Source organism: Micropterus dolomieu, linkage group LG23, assembly GCF_021292245.1.
Source record: "Micropterus dolomieu isolate WLL.071019.BEF.003 ecotype Adirondacks linkage group LG23, ASM2129224v1, whole genome shotgun sequence".
Classification (NCBI taxonomy): domain Eukaryota; kingdom Metazoa; phylum Chordata; class Actinopteri; order Centrarchiformes; family Centrarchidae; genus Micropterus; species Micropterus dolomieu.
The window spans coordinates 21,602,966-21,620,650 of NC_060172.1; the positions used below are offsets into that span (position 1 = coordinate 21,602,966).

General features: G+C 40.1%; 1 protein-coding gene across 5 annotated transcripts in view; it reads left to right on the forward strand.

Moving 5' to 3' along the window:
- cadm2a (cell adhesion molecule 2a) overlaps window positions 1-17,685 on the forward strand; it is a 221,271-nt gene that overhangs the window by 152,179 nt on the left and 51,407 nt on the right. For 3 of the 5 annotated variants that reach the window (XM_046039851.1, XM_046039852.1, XM_046039855.1), the window contains one exon: window positions 7,779-7,928. In XM_046039851.1, the coding sequence (XP_045895807.1) occupies window positions 7,779-7,928 (150 nt within the window). Of the gene's footprint in view, window positions 1-733; window positions 858-7,778; window positions 7,929-8,353; window positions 8,420-17,685 lie in introns of those variants that run through there. The other 2 variants (XM_046039850.1, XM_046039854.1) reach the window with 2 other exon arrangements.

The window sequence follows — 17,685 nt, forward strand, 5'->3', positions numbered from 1 at the left end:
GATAACTGCACCGACAGTTGATCTTTTCTCTCCAAGTTGCTTTCCGATTCTCTTGTAGCCCATCCCAGCCTTGTGCAGATCAACAATCTTGTCCCTGATGTCCGTAGAAAGCTCTTTGGTCTTGCCCATGGTGGTGATGTTGGATGCTGGTTGTTTGGGTGTTGACAGGTGTCTTTTATACAGGTAACGAGGTGAGGCAGGTGTATTTGATGTAGATAATTGGTTGGGATTGGGGCTGTGTCTTAAAGAAAGACTAACTGGCTTGTAGGAGCCAGAATACTTGCTGTTTGGTAGGGGGTCATATACTTGTTTTTCCTCATCAGATGGTTATCAATTTTTATAAATTCATATGATGTGATTTTCTGGAATTTTCTTTGGGATTCTGTCTTTCACTGTTAGAATGTACATATGATTAAAATTATAGATCGTTGCATTCTTTGTAAGTGGGCAAACCTGCAAAATCAGCAAGGGGTCAAATACTTATTTCCCCCACTGTAGGTATATTGCAAAGTTCATATTAATTTTTATTTCACTCATGTTATTACTGATTTGGCTCTATTTAGAGGATAATCATGCTCTAAATTTTGGAACTACAGTTCCCATAATGCTTTGGGGGGGGGGGGGTGCTGATATTATAAGGAGCGTCTTTTTTCTGTAATTTCTTAGAGGATGTATGGATGTTTATTTGTGGACATTGCAGATATTTAGATAGTTGGATGAGTTTCCTCAAATGAAATGGTCAGATGTACTCATCTCGGGTCAGACCACTCTGCTTTGCTTTGAGGTGAGATCTTCAGTGTCACCCCTGCCACTGTGGGCCCTGAATGGAAGTTGTGGTAAAAGAGCATTGCAGCAAAGTAAGTCAAATGATAAGAGCTGCTTTTAAAACTGGCACTTTCTGCTCACTGAATCTTGTGGATCTCCCCTGGGGGCGAGAAGCATTTCCCCAGATCACTCTTAAATGAACAGTATCTGTCAACACATCACACATTAGAAAATCACACTGTGGCATGTTGATTTGGGGAATTTGGGAGTTTCTGGTGGCAGAATTGATTAGTCGGATTTCCCTCATGAATGCCACCCTAGTCTGCGATCATCCTGCTTTCACCCCGTATGAAAGCTTAAGAAATGAATAGCTTCTTGTGATAAAAAGAAGAATTTCTCCTCCACATCAGTTTGAGAAAATTTGAGAAATTCAATAGCCACAATAAATCTGATTTCCCTGACCTTATGCTTTCATGACATTTCATTTACAAAACCTACTAAGCCAGCAAGTGTGTGGATGACTGCTAATATTGCTTTGCCATTGCTTGGCCTTATATTTAAAGAGGGAATAGAGTGGAATATTTGATGCTGGATATACTGTACGTAGCCAAAGCTTGCCTTCTGTGTCCTTGTAGCGCTGAAAATAGAACAGATGACACTGGGATTTTTTCTATTTCTACAAAGGATGAACTGAAAATAACATTTAGTGTATATAGGACTGCTCACTTTCAGCCAGCACTTTCACTGGTAAGACGCAACCCATGCACACTGTCCACACTCACACACAGCATATACATAAGTGATGTACAAAGAGGCGAAATGTACTTACACCTGCTTATGTTTTATGCTTAAATCAGGGTAAAGTAATTGAAATGCCTGTTTCTCTCAGCAAATGTAACTATGTGAGAAACATGTCCTCCTTTGCTCAAAGGAAGCATTTAAGATATTGTTCCTTTTGTTTTTGCACTTGCTTCAGTTGTTTACACCGTTCCCTCATTCCTTGCTTTCACTTATCTGTCAAAATATGTAATTCTGTCCTTACCTAGCTCACCTATCGCTCTCAGCTTCTTCTGCTCGCTTCTGCCAGCTGGAAGAAAGCAGTGTATGAAGAATTTATGAAGGCCAGGTTTACCTCTGTCATAAACCCATGAGTTGTCTGCCCTTGGCTCAGAAGAAATAGTGAAATCTCTGGCCATTCTGGACTGAGTGAGCTCGAACTCAGGCAGCTTACACATGGAGAATGGGCAGAGGTTTATATCTTTGCCCTTTAAATTGATATGGCTGAATCAAGGGCAGGAATATTAGTGCGTGGGCTTTTTATAACTGATGATATAGGATTTGCCCCTGCATTACATAAAATTTCAGCTGTGGCAACAGCCATATCAAAAAGAGAAACTGCCGTGTCCTCTGGCATGTTTGTTTCTTGTAGTGCTTTGTACGTACAAGACGGTACTACCATAGGTGAAATTCTTTCAAGATGTTTTCTCACTATCTTGACACCGTCTGTTAACGCCTTTCACACCCCGGATGCTACCGGAACCCCCCCACCCCCCCACCCCAACCCTCCCATCTCAAAAACATGCCAAAAAGACTTCACTCTCCCCAGCTTGTGATTCCTACTGAACTGTCTTCTCTTTGTCACTCCATGCCACACAATGCCTAATAGCACTGTGGAGAAGTAGGTGATATTTTGTTGACCTGACTCCAGGGCTTGAGTTGGACGTCAAGTTTGTGATGCACCAACAGCTGCCCAGTCTAATTACTGTATGTAAATGACAACAGCACTGTCATCGCCAGCCTCTCTGGTGCCGGATAATTAATTTCATATCTCCAGATCCGAAATGTCTGTCCTGAGGTGGTTGTACGCCAGCGCTGAATACAAAGGTAGCTCCGCCCTCTGCAGGGGTTGCATTCAATTTGCTCACAGCAGGGATCTTATCACTGTCAAAAGAGCAAATTTAGATTGTAAACGTGCACGTACACACACACACGCACGGAAATTAACGTGCAGTTCCCTCAGAAACACAAACAGAAGAAAGCAGAAAAAACAGATAACTTCAGTTATAGGAACCAGAAGGGAGAGATGCTACATTACCCAAAATATAGCTATTTGAATTATAATAATGTGATTTATATTAATATTTTTAGCTCATACCGTACAGTTTATTAAAGGTCACGAAACTTTAAAAAAATGTCATTTTACATTATTACCCATTCTGCCAGCGTGGTGCCTATGAACAGAAAATATTACCCATACATGTATAATGCTTGTGTGTATGCCTTGAGTTTTAGTTGATTTTTAGTTTTAGTTGAAAAAGAAGATGTAGACAGTAGGACCCACATTAAAAATTGATATTTAGATAGTATCTCCATAAATTTTATTTGAATTTTTCATGGGCAAATACATATGTCGTATATTTTTTTCACACTTGCTTTGGTCACGTAAACATCTGTATCCCATGCAAGTGCAGCCCCATTGCATTGTAATATATGCAAGCTAACTGAGAGTATTTTCCCTTAGTACATCGGGACTGCAGTGAAGGAAATGTAAATGTAACCATGTCCCCATTCCAACCAAAACTGCACTAAATGCTTTATATTGCATTTTTATTCCTTCAGTACAACAAATTCTGACTTGCAGAAGACAGAGACAGCAGGCTTGCTTACTATGACCTCTAACAGGGAAAGAGAAAGAAACAAGACTGTGTGTATGCCATGTTCCTAAGAAAACGGAAGAAGTGTGTGTGAAAATTGTCACAGTGGGAGGACGATTCCCAGAGCGAGGGCAGGGAGTGATGATGCACTTGTCTGCTATGTTAGCTTCTGTTCCAGGAAGTTACTAACAACATTTTGTGTTCCATATTATCAGCTAAAAGAGGATCTTGCCCAGAAAAACTAAATAAATCCCTTCCTGGAAGTTACAGTACATTTATATTTTCAACATTTTGCCGAGGCTCTTAACCAGTGAAGAGGTTAGGGATAAGTTTTCTTGCTCAAGGACACTGTGACTTGGATACATGGCTGGTTGATGAATTCGCACACACAGCGCTTGAGATGATCAAACTCTTGACCTTGTACAGTCGTTCCAATCACAAGGCCACCCTGCTGCCTGACACTCTGAGAATCCCTCAGTCTGAGAAGCTTGTGTATCCAGCTGTGTAGCCACCTGTGCAACCTTATAGATACTAACTGGTCATGGCAAAGCTGTCATGTCCTATGTAATCTTTTGCATCCCATTTATGATCTTCTGAGTTGGATGGAACAGTGAGCCACTGCTTTACAGTGTCAGTGCTATGCAATAGTGCCTATCCTGTATGTGGTTTGAAATGCTTATTTTTCACAGATAATTATTATGGTAATAGCCTTCAGCATGTGTTCGTACTGCTTTCTACCTCTAAAAATCCATCCATCCATCCATCCATCCATTGTCAACCGCTTATCCTGCGTACAGGGTCGCGGGGTAAATCTAAAAATAAGTAACTTTAATAATAAAATATTGCTCTATGCAGTTTTGGTATAGTGTGGTGTTTTAACGTTTCTTAACAAACCCAGAGGTTATGTATTTGGAAGAGAAAAGGAAGGCGTTCAATAAGATAAAGACTCAAACTGTCCTTTGTGTCTTTTGTAGAGTTTCCATACTGTCTCAGAAACTAAAACAAGACTCTGGAATGATACTATGAATTAAAATTTGCAGTAGAAAAATCTCAAGTCTGCATTTAAGGTATGTTCGATTGGCTTAAAAGGTGAATCGGCTAATCAAAAGTGTGGACTGCCTCTATCTATTTGGTAATCCTGTATTCCCAGCCATACATCATAGCTCTACAGCTCAGTTGAGCTCCAGTCCTGGTATAAAGGTCAGTAGCTCCAGGCTGTCCGTCTGTCTGCCTGCATCTCTCTCTTTTTCTCTGCTTCTTGAATGCCTAAATAAGAAAGGTTAGTAGATTCAGCTGCTCTTGCTTGAAAGGTCATGTTGGAAAGCAGACAGGAACCATGCAGGATACTCTTATCAGTATTATTTGTCCGGTAGTTTGCTTTGGCAACAGATACTGTGTGTCTGAATGTGCTTTTGTGCCCTGTGAATATCTCTACTGGCCGCACAGGGATGTATTTTTTGGATAAGTAACAGTTTGGTCTTTAGAGAAATTCTGGATGCAATACTTTGTGTGGTGAGAAGTCCAAATGATTGTGGGGATGCTTTTTGACCAGCCTTGATTATTAGCCAGTGCATACACTGGTGGAGGGAGGGTATTGAGTGGTCCCATTAAAACATAAGATTCAGCTCATCTGGGGAGACAGCTGTGGAGCGTGAGTATGAGCTCTGGTGTAGTGTCTCCAGAGGAAATAATGATTTGCTTTTTGTTTAGAGGCAGCTGTAACCCACATTGCAATAGTCACCATCTCAAATGGGTCTTGCATTGCTCTGTAGTATCTACTATTAATGGTGACATATATATTAATTAATTCTAGCTAAATAAAGCAAAGCTAATTTCATTTTGTCGTTACTTCATAATGTCATGCAGATGAGGACATTGTTGACCTGGCTTAGCCTTGGCATGTCAGTCAAAGAGGAGGGCAATTAAACTGACCCCACTCTCCATGAGAGAAAGAGCACAATTGAGCACAAGAATGGAGGTAGGATCAAGATAAATTTGAAAGACTGGGGTGCACCAGGAGACAGAGAGAATATGAAAAGGAGAGACAAAGAAAGTGGAAAGTGGCAATGCAACCCTTCAGGGATCAACTAGAGGAGGTAGCGCGGCACCGAGAGAGATGAATTGAGTGGAATGGACGTGAACTGGAAAAGATAGAGCAAGAAACTGAAAGTAGGAGAAAGTGTGGAGTTGAAGTGAGGAAAGGACCTAAATTTAGACATGGAAATCAGGAGAGAACAGCTGGCTCCTTCCCTCAGGAGCTGCGTTGAAATCAGGTCTGGGTGGCCAGAGGGGAGAATAAGGGAACCTACTCCACTGGCCAATTAGGCGCACAGAGCACTGCACTGTTCTAATATAACCATCATTGTGGCCCCTTTGGCCCTTTTAGTCCCACTGGACATGTAGCGCCAGACACTGACGCAAGGCTTAGGCAGAGGGATCCCCGGACTATTGTAACTTTGTGTAGCCACTAGTACTGCTGGAGAGGGGAGGAGAGGAATGGAGAGAACAAAAGGGAAAGAAAGGAAATGTAAGAAATATTGGTCAAAAACATATCTACAGTATACTATGTACTCTCTATCTTGCCACCTATTTATTTCTTGCATTACAATTCAAATGCTATTGCATTGTGATGTATTCTTATTTCATACTCTTCAATGAAAAGTTGGATATTTTGGAAGCACCCATATTCCCAAGGGGCGTGTTTAGCACTTTTTAATCACTTTTAATTAATCAAATCACTCAAATCTCATGTTTTCTTGTTTGTCAGCTGACAATACAGCAAGCGAGCATATCCCCAGAGTGTCTCCAGTGACAATTTGCAGTGATACATCCACTGCAGTAATAAACTGAAATTATACACTGTGTCATATTGTGCAGAACCTCACTCAGAATTCATAATTTCTACCATTCGGAATGGAGGTTAACCATTAACTTCCCTTTGTGGCCAGCACAAAAGAAATAAAATGCATCACACTGGGCTGTATGTCGCCCAACTGCATGAGTGAGAAAAATGAGAAAAAGTAAGTGATTTAAAGAGAGGAAGTAATAAAGAGCGAGGGTAGGCGCAGGAGAACGGTAAATCGTTGGCAGATCATGCCTCATGCAAAACTTTCATGAATAAAACATATTCCTAGCCTCCCATAGCTCAGATCCATTTTTCCTCCGTTTCCCTCCTCTTCCCTCTCTATCTCTCACACGCATGATTAACCTCAGGAGGCCTTAATCAACGCTGGAAATGACCCGTGCTCCTTGACTTCCCTCTCTCTGCCTCTTTTTCCCTCCTTCACCTCATTGTCTCTCCTCCCAGCGTGTCCTTCACCGCAGGTTTGTCACTGACGGGGTTTGCCTCACCTGCTAACCCTGTAGACGGGCGCTATTTGAGGTTTTGTTTATCTTACCTGTGCAGTCATTAGCTGAAGTAAGGAAAACACAAAATTGCCTGCTGAATGGGATCCAACACATTAACAGCGTTTGAATGGAAATTCAATTTAATAAGTCCTCTGTTCTTTTTCTTTCTTTCTTTCTTTCTGTCTGTCTGTCTGTGTAAGATCTTTTCCCTGGGGGGGGGGTGCTTTATTCACTCAGTCTTTAAAACCTGCCCCCCCATGCTCACACAAGCACAAATGCACCAAAGCACACTAATACACACAACAACAGTGTGAGATGCCCAGGGTTCTGAAAACTGCCCGGTAGTGCCAGTTGCAAAAGCGACCTGTCCATGGTGCTGAAAACTAGCTCTGCGGAATTATATAGATCTGTTTATTTCTGTTTCTCACACTGGATGCAGCCAATACACGCACCTACATCCACACATGCACACAGAGTCCACAGAGACCAGTTTTTAATTGGTCTTCCCTGTGTAGCTGAGGTTTCAGGGTTGGTACTGCAGGCTAAATGCCCACTGTGTGTTCAATGTAAGGTTCCAATTTAGCACACGGTAGTGACTGGCCATCCTGCATGAACATTTGCCTTTTAATTAGGGTGTTAATCTTTTTTTTAAACACATAAATCAAATTACCTCTCTCTGTCCTGTAGTGTGAGGAGCTGATGTGCTCCTCCGATGCCAGAAAAGCATTCCCTCTATTTATATACGTCTTTATGAACCAACTTGATAAAAGTCATATCACTTTATAGTTTACTCTTATAGCCTCTTGTAGTTTTAATTATATATGATCACCCTTATGCTGAATGTAAATTTATTAAGAAAATTTAATTAACAAAGCAACTCTTACAAATCAAGCAATCAAAAATGTACCATCTGTCTCACTCGCATGCTGTTTGCCTCTATATCTTTCGCTCCCTCCCTCCTGATGCATCCTCATCTCGTCTTGCATGTTTCTCTTATGTGTCACGTTGCAGGCATCAGCGGTCAGTACCCTCTGGTTCAGAACATGACTGTGACAGAGGGCGGGACGGCGAACCTGACCTGCCGTGTGGAGTATAATGACAACACCTCCCTCCAGTGGTCAAACCCAGCACAGCAGACCCTCTTTTTCGGGGACAAGAAAGGTGAGTTAAGGACTGACAGACAGCAGCAGCCACACGAGAGATGCAGTCTTACAAAAGTACTCACTGTGTTCGGTTTGTGGTGCTTGAGAAATGCACAAAATGCACAAAAACAGGATTTATTATTATTATATTTTTTCAGGGTTGGAGAGCAACCTTAAATCCCCTCCCCCACCCCCCTGGATTCCTGTGTGTTTGTCACTTGAATAAGCTGCTGTCTTTGTTGTGTCATAGCATCTGTCCCACATTTCATGTGTCTGTGTTTTCCCGTCGGTGCTCTGTTTTCACAGCAAGTGCATTCACAGTACATAGAAAAATTTTTCACTTTAAAACCTCTCCTCAGGGGATTGATAGTATGTGGCTATTATTATTTTTTGCTTCGTCCGTCAACCTTACACACACTAGCCCCTCTGCTAAAGAGAACACTCGGTGGTGAGAATAGATATGGCCAGCTCATTCTCTGACTTGTTTTGCCTGGAACAGGATCACCAGTGGTGAGCATCCCCTGCCATGAACAATTTGGGAGCTTTGATGTTTCTGTTGTTTTTGTGTGCAGTGCATTTTACTTCACTGTCAGAATTGTTTATTGTGTATATTCGATAGTTGGAAAGTAGAAAATGATAAACACAGCTGTCATTTGGATAGATTTCGAGATCAGCAAGGGTACAAAGAGCAGGCTACTGTAGATAGCTGCAGTAGCTTTTGTGACTGATTTATATTGATCTACAACCTTGACTACATTGACTACATCCCATTGAAAGGAAGTGGTGTATCAAATCAGTTTTTTTTCAATACTTTTCTATTTGAATCAAAATATGCATACTCAAAAGTTTAATATTGTTGTTCAAATCAAGTTAGAACATGAGCCCACACACTCTCCAAGTCAACCATTCACCCTGCTAAGTGCCCTTCACTGCAATCCTGCAGTACTTAGCTTGTGCCGCCTCTAGCACATAGTTTGAATACAATTTGAGCTAAACGAACAAACCAAATCACCTAAACCTTGGATGGCCCAGCATTTTAGCCTTGTGCATAATTGATGGTTTGAGAGCATTAAATTGGTTACACACCCACTTTCACATTTCGGAGTAAAGCATGAACAGTTACTGGCAATGGACTGTACCTTGCTTTGCACCCAATTAGCTATTTGGTGGTGTGGGGATTTTCAAGGTATTGCAATGTTTAACAGACCAAAGTGAAGACAACATAATGCTGTACCACTATAGCAACTACAGTGGAATTTTGTAGCAAATATCACTGATGAAGGTTAGCCACAGTAAGGGACTCAGACAGGCGAACGATACTTACATACAATACAAATTAACTACAACTAACCAATTCAGTACTTTAACATTCCCACTGGTCATGTCAGAATGAGTAAGTAAGTAAGTAAAGTTTATTTATATAGCACCTTTCACAGATAAAAATGACAAAGGGCTTCACAAGAAAATGCAATGCAATACAACAAAGTGAGATACACCAAATTAAAACATAGATAGGATACACAAAAAAAACATAAATTAGAGAACCTTAAAACCCTTGTATAAGTAAAAGCCTGTTTAATTCAACAGAATTGAAACAACGTAGAAAGGGAAGCGATGGATGAAGTCACTCGATAAAATGTGTTTACTCAAACGTGTGAATTTAGGTACAGTTTGCATTTGTTTTTAACAATGCGACATAATTTAAGCTAAATAATAAGCTAAAAAGCTAAAGTAACTGTTACTCAAATTTTGTCTTTATTAACTGTTGAAATTAAATTGAATTTTTTTTACTTTTACTTTAGTAACTTTAACAACCCCATCAACCTCACCCCCCACTTCCTGAGAGAAAATAGCCTGAGAATGATGTGATCTGCAGAAAAGGCTCTGAGCTTTGTATAATAAACAGTTCACATACGGGAGCCCTGCAGAGAAATTCCTTCAATTAAACGGATGCAAACTTTCATTGTCTTCACACACATTTACAGGCAGAGTAACGCATACACACTAACATATACACACGCGCAAAGCCACCAATCTTTTAATGGCTAATAAGTACAAAGAGTTTATTCCTGACCTTTCACATCCTCTTCAGTAAAGTCTCCATAAAGAGGATTCATGGGTGTTATTTTGTTGGTTCATGACTGCTGAAATGATTGTGCCCTGTGCGTCTCTCAGCTGTATTAGTCGAGTGTAATAGAGTATGAATCACACTCTCTTGTAAGTGTCTGGATTAAGCACATATGGGATTTACACAGTCTTCTTCCATTATCCTTCTGCCCACTGGGCTGCCTTGTGCATTCGTGTGTTCACGCGCTGTGTGTGTGTGTGTGTGTGTATGTATTTTTGCATACAGTAAGTGAATGCATGCATGTGCAAAGTATTTCAATTTTCAACCATTCACATTTTCACTTACCTACCTTTTTCAGAAAGAGCATCAGTAAAAAGTTGTATTGAACATCAAATTCAACAGTTGATGTTCTCTGCAGGTTATTCCATATCACACCAGGGGTCAGGCTTGGGGGTCTATTTCATGGCATTTCCAGTGCAGAGCTCTGAGATTGGAAATGAAAAATCAGCCAAGGACTCTTCTATTATCAGAAAAGCAAAGGGATACTACTGAGGCCTCAGAATTGCATTGCTGTTTTGGGTCGGTTGGTTGGTGTGTGTGTGTGTGTGTGTGTGTGTGTGTGTGTGTGTGTGTGTGTGTGTGTGTGTGTGCGTGTGTTTGTGTGTGTGCGCTTTGGGAGTTGTTGTGCTGAATGTGGCAAATTCAGATGCACATGCTGATGGGAGCACTGAGATGGTGAGTGTTTCCAAAGTGCCACTGGCAGTGTGAGAAAGGAAAGATGTCTCAGCTGCAAACGCCTTTGAGCACAGTAGGTTTCAGATTAATTTTCCTTGCTGCCTGTTGGGAAGAAGAAGATGGGATTAGGGCAAGCACAGAGTTGCTCAAAAATACAACCCCGTTTTACCAACTTTTTGCATACTTTGCTCTGTTGCAATTAGTTGAAAAATATCTGTTTTGGTTCTTTACATACAAGAACTTGTTTTTATAAAGTTCAACATGCACCTTCTTTAAAGTTAGTGGTTGATTTCAAATAAGTATTATAAGTATTGTACAATTGTACAAATATTGTTTTATTTATAAGTCAATGCAGAAATTTTAACTGGAAGATTATTTTGAGTGTTGAGTCCTCAAGTATAAAACACGTCTTATTATGTGAGTTATTCAGTGCAGTGTAAACTAAGAGGTGATTCATAGAAAATATTTAGGTATTTAATATTACAGATTTATACATATGTTGGCAACTATCCCAAAAATATCAGCTGAATCTGTTGTCTAAGTCAACAGATTGTTGTCTGTGCACATGTGCCTGCACGTGCATGTATTGCATCTCAAAGAGTGTGACTTACATCCTCTAATAAAGTCAGAGCATTAGCATAAACATATTGGTTTTTCAAAGACAAATGCAGTAACTGACTCCATTACAGTCCTTAGAGTGGTGCCGGTTTCGCGGCTGTTGTTGTTTAATGTCAGTGCTGAAGCTCACTTCTAAGACGTTTAGTTCGATGAAAGAGACTCCTCTTGTCTTCCGTCCTCTCGAAGGTGCTCCAATGGCTGTGAAGAGTTGTTTGAATTTCAAATAAGACATAGTCCCGAAAGTAGCCAATTTTGTCCTTTCGATCACTTACCACTGAGGGACTTAAGCTTTGGACCGACAGTGAGAGAGAGATGAGCACTGGGCAAGAGGGATTATCTCTTTTATAGGATTCAAAAGAGGCTAATATCTTTTTACAAATTGCTCTTTTGGTTTCATGTAATTCAAGACTTGATAATAGCTTTATTTCCTGGATGGAGAAATTTTGCAATGAGGCATAATTACAATTTCTTCGTTATTCCCATACTAGAAAGACCCTATGTGTAATTACTTTCCAGGCTAAATTTGCAGGCCTATTTAGTGGACTCATCGTGTGTGAGCACTGGCTGAGGTATGACATTTAAATCATTTATTCAACACGGTTATTGTAATTTGCTAACCCTTTTTCATCCCACTTCTTTTCCAACACCCACATCTTTATTTTCATTTTCAACCTGCAGTCCACCCTTGATCCCTTTCCCTTCTCTCTAATTATCTGGCCACCCCTGCTTTCCAGAGTCTGGCAGGATCATGGATTTCTGTCCTTACAATCATCATAAAGGATAATACTACAGCACACATTTGGTTTACCTGAATATATCATAGCTTTTTCCAAAATGTGGCTTAATGCAGCAGGGAAATGTATTGGCAGATGTATGGAAACAAAAGGTGCTGGATGCGTTTCTCAGGTAGGATGTCAGTTGTTAGCGTTGTGACATTAGGGTATCGGGGTGTCATGGTAGAGAGAATCTGGTTGCACTACAAGATGAAACAGACATTGCTTGCTTCATAGTAATGGAATAATTATTTCTTCAAGGTCATATTTCAAGAGTCTTGGGTTTATTTTTTGAAATAACTGCATTTTTATTCAGTTTTGACCTCTTTCTGACATTAGGAAATGATTTTCAGCATGTACATTGGCAACGTATCCCCCTTTTTTGCATTATTTAATAATCATTTTTTGTTATGGTTTAATTTCATTTGATTTAAAAGTTTAATTTTTAAAGGAATCATAAGGTTAATTTAATAATTACTTATTATATTACACTTTTGAAATATGGGCCAACAGTGTTTACATTAACAAATGCAATATCAAATTAACATTACTTCCCCATTACCACTACATGACCTCGTGCATGATTCAGTTAATTACACCAGTATTCGTCCATACTATATCTTATACTGTTGAGTATTTATTTGTATACATCGGAGATGACACCTTGGCAATGAAATTATCCAGACATAACAAATATGCAATGCAGTTATACAGACATTACTGTAACAACATGCTTGATTTATGTTTTAAAATGTTGCCAGATGAATGCAAATTTTGAGGCCACATTTATGGTTTTGAGATAGATTGGTCTTGGCTCATGCTGTTTCACGGAGAAGACAGACCGTGAAAAGGTCACAGTGACTGTGAATTTCTCCTCAGTCTGAACTCAGTGAGTCACCCCAAACATGCATTTGGTACATTAGTATAATACAGTTTCTCTACATATGTATAGTAACAGTATCTGAAGCAATAATAAGTTGATGATGTTTGCAAAATTACTAAAATGTCCATTGTACCTGCACTGGACATCTCTGCCAGCGCTGTGCCATCTGCAGATTGATTTCTTAATCTGTTTAAACATTAAGATTAGTGTTATGGGTGAACAGCTAAGGGCCAACTGCTCGTTTTAAGACCCCTGAGCAGCTGAATACGAAGCTATTCGGGTCCTCAGATGTCAAATATTCAGCTGTCTGAATCAATTTGCTGGCTGTTTGTGGTTGTGTGTTGTGTGTTTGTGTGTGTATGTAAGTGCACATATGTGTGTGTGTGTGTGTGTGTGTGTGTGTGTGTGTGTGTGTGTATGTATGTGGAATGTCAAGCATTCCACCTCCCCTAGTATGCAACCATGAAAGCTTTGATGCATTCAGAGTATCTGTGCCTGAGCAATTTAGGGGATAGGCTTTTAAAAGTTTTCCAAAGTAAATAACAAAATAAGAAATGCCTGACAGACTTTTTATTTAACAGATAGCAGAACTTTCTCTCAAAATTTAATCTTAGCAGGAAAGTTAAACTTTTGAGACAGCTGTCTTTTTTTTTTCCTGGAAGAGTGCCTCTGTGAAACATCCTTTCATATCGGCCTGAAGATTGGTACGGTGTTCTCTCTGATAGAAAAAAACTTGACTGTAAATCTCCAAAGATCCCTAACAAGTCCCCCTTCTCCAAGACAAGGACCATAAAACATGAGAGGATGAAAAAGAGGAAAAAGGAGACGGAATGCAGGCCTTGGTGGGATAAAGGAGAGGAATTAAGGAGGCATTTTATGAGAGCTTTCACTTGCGGTTATCCCCTCTGAAAGACACAGGAAAACTTCTCTTTGACCTTGAGCATTGTGCTTCTTCTATCTTTGCCACCTCTCTTTGCACATTGTGTGTCTGAGTGTAACATTCAGCTTTTAATAAAAAAAGCTCAATGCAGCTGCTACTTGCATTGTATTTAGAGGTGCAGACAGGTATAATAATTAAAAGCAGAGATGTGTATAGTTGTCATTGACTGTGTGTGTTGCCTGTGGAGAAACCGGTGTCAGGTAAATGTCAACTTTGTTTCTTCTGCTATACAGCTGTAAAGCAGGTTAGGTTGAGAAAGAGACTACACTATCATATGAAACAGTTATTACTGCCATTATTAGTAGAGTCACATATCATATGGGAGGTGGAGAGAAAAATAGCTGAGGCAAATGGGAATAATTAGCTCACACTTACTGGCAGGCTTATTCTCCCTTTCTTCCAGGAAAAAGTTCTGGAGCACCGGCATGGGGAAAGGAAACCATATTTTCTAATAGGATTAAAAATCAAGAATTATTTTTTGAGGCTTTTTCAAAGCATTATCAAGAAGAACATGTGGCTCTACAAATATTTGCCACTTTCCTTCAGAAGCTTTTCAAAGTCATTTTGAAGAATGGCTGTAGTGGGTACCCTATAAATATGAAACTCCTTATAGACCAAGGTACCTGTTCCTCTACCCTTGAGCTGGAGGGGGAAAATGTATCGCTATGCAAAATACAATAGGGTTTATAGGCAAGAGCTCTCTCCTCACTGACCTGCTTCTCACAAGGACTTAATGAAGTAGGGCTGGTGGAGGTGTCCCACTGAACTCGGCACGGCAGGTAGAAACTGATGAAAGAAAATCATTTCGGTGACAGGAAAAATCTCCACAAGCCAATTACTGTATGGAGTGTGGCACATTTTCCATTCTGAAAAGCCGGTGTGCCTTGGAACGGTATAACAGGTAATGGAGGTTGAGGAACGGCTGAGATACAGAATATACATTAAGCTATTCAATAAACATTGCATTCTGTTTGCTTCTCTCTCTCTTTCTCTATCGCTCCTTCACACTCACACACACACACACGCGCGCAGACAAACTCAAGTCCCCACATGGGTTGTTGACAAGGAAAAGAGAACAGTCACATCCAGACACAGACAGACGAATGTATATTCTGAAATTTGCACTTTTCTCATTATAAAACTGTGTCACTTGAATGAGCAAACACCTGCCAAGGTTCTATACTAATACATACTCTGTCCCTGGATAGATGAAAGGACAGGGAGGGGGGGAAGAAGGGGAGGCCCATGGAGAGGATGGGAGGAAAGGGCAGGAGGGAGATAAAGGGGCAAAGTTCAGACCCAAACATACATCCACATTGGTTAATGTGCACGTAGCTTATTAAGACTCATATTTACATTTACTGGTTGGTGTCGACCTCTCACAGCCATAGTAATCATGACAGGAGCAAAAGAGGAAGTCAGATGACGTAGTATAAAGAGCGACAAAGTCCGCAGAGCCCTGGGTGGGTCTAACAAAGGACCTTCACCCAGGAGAGATCTGTTCGCGTCACATCACGTAACTTACTTTGACTTACTGACATAACTTACTTATTTTAACCCAAACCATGACATTTCCCTGAACCTAAGAATGTAGTTTTGGTGCCTAAACCTAACCAAACTACAACCGTTTCACAAAGTTAGCCACGTGTTTATTGTTACCGTGAAGACAACGGTCCGGTACACCTCTCCGGTGGTCATTTACTGTATGTCATTTTGGGGAATAACCTATTCTGTCGTTTAGGTATGAGGACATGTTGGAAAGTGAAATGTGCAAACATGAGGTTTAAAGTGAACTACTTTCAGGGTTCGTACATATTTTGACCAATGATTTTCCATGACCTTTTCATGACTTTAACACAAATTTGCATGACCAAGCAAATAAAAAGAGCGTAGTGTATGTGGCGAAGTCTCACAAGACCCTTCTCTATTTTATAGGCTAATGACTAATTGATAGATGTCATGAGTTATTCCAGGCATTAGTCAGGCATGTAATTGGCATACGACACAAAGTAGGAAAATAAACAATACAAGAGCACATGGCGCTGTGCTGTGAGTCCTCTCTAGTTATTTGAATAAATACTGGATAGTTTGAGACTATTATCATTACAGTGTTTCAATGCATCCTGGCTCTGGCTAAATCTACATTTGTCCACTGCAGGGGCTTGATCCACAACCTGGAGGAGGAAATGAGTGTATTAGTATTATATTCTAAAAATAAATAAAAAGTATAAAGTTAATTTAATAGTATACTGTTAGTATAATGTTAATATATTTATTCTATAATTTTACAATGTTCATCATCATTTCATATAATAATATACTATAAAGCTTTTCACTAGTCTAATATAAATTCCAGTTAAACAAAACAGCAGTTTCTTTTTGTGGGTTGTTTTCATTCATTAAATCATTCATTGTTGGAATAATTCATCAAGAAAATGGTCTCTAATGTGTTAATGCTAATTTCTAACTCATTAATAATCATAACCATCAATGCAGAACTATGAGGTCAACAGTGAAAGTTTGCGTAGTAGGTCAAACTTTCAGCCCCATCCAGGCTGTGATTGGTCTAACAAGGACATTAATGAGCATTTCAACTTTATGAAAAGTTCACCATGTTTCAGCAAAAGTCATCTGATATAGCTAAATGCCCAGCTAACCAAAGGCAAACCTTCCTTATATCATCACTATCTTCTGTCTCGGTGCTTCAGCTGCAGACGTTCAACTCTGTCGCTGTTTATGTAACATTGTAACAAGCTGCACAAGCGGCCACTAGTGACCGGACAGTAATATTACAAAGAGTTCGGTTTAGACCTGCTATATCTGAAAAGTGCAATTAGATATCTTCTGTTATGAATGGGTGATAATGTAACAACAACTACGACAAAGCAGGAGGAACATCGCTTTTCCACTTTACCTGCTTCACTGCCTCCACTGCGGCTTCTCTGCTGTCGGCTGTGTTTGACCTGAGCTCTTTACAGCACGACTGTAAATTTTTTTACAGATCTGCATGATTCACGTGGGTCACATTTTCAGCTCGGAAAATCCTGAAAAATCACATCCCTTATAAATGTTATTAAAACTAATTTCCATGACTTTTCCAAAACTTTTGGGATTTTGTTTTTTTCCAAAACTTTTGCAGGTCTGGAAAAAGATATTTTCAAATTCCATGACTTTTCCAGATTTTTCATGACAGCATGAACCCTGTAGTTTAGAGTCATGACTATTCGCTTATGGGTGCACTCTGTATTCCTGTAAAATAAATGAATCTTTACTGTATAAATTGAATTAGGCTACCTATTAATACACACATGTAGGGCTAGGGCGATTCATCGACGTAGTCGAGGTAATCGATTCCGTAAATACGTTGACTCGCATTACACGTGTCGACACGTTGCTGCATCCGGTGTCAGCAGGGATTGACAAGCTCTAGCTACAAGACCACGCCTTCCACCGTCTAAAGTTTGGGAGCATTTTAGACAGACACTCAACAACATGCTGCTCTGTGAGCTCTGTGAACTGGAAATAGCTTCACTGCAGCACAACTGCTGTCCACGAATATGTGAAGCAGCATGAACACCTGAACCGAAAGTATCCCAGGGCACTGACGGCAGCACCGCAAATCGTGTTTACTTTCTGTCTTCACACAAGCACGGCACATTATCAGCACGAGGACACGTAGTCCATTAAAATTTATTTCTTCATCGCCTTCATGTTAAAAGTAATTTTTGCTCCACTGCTGTCATGGTAAAGTAACGTTAC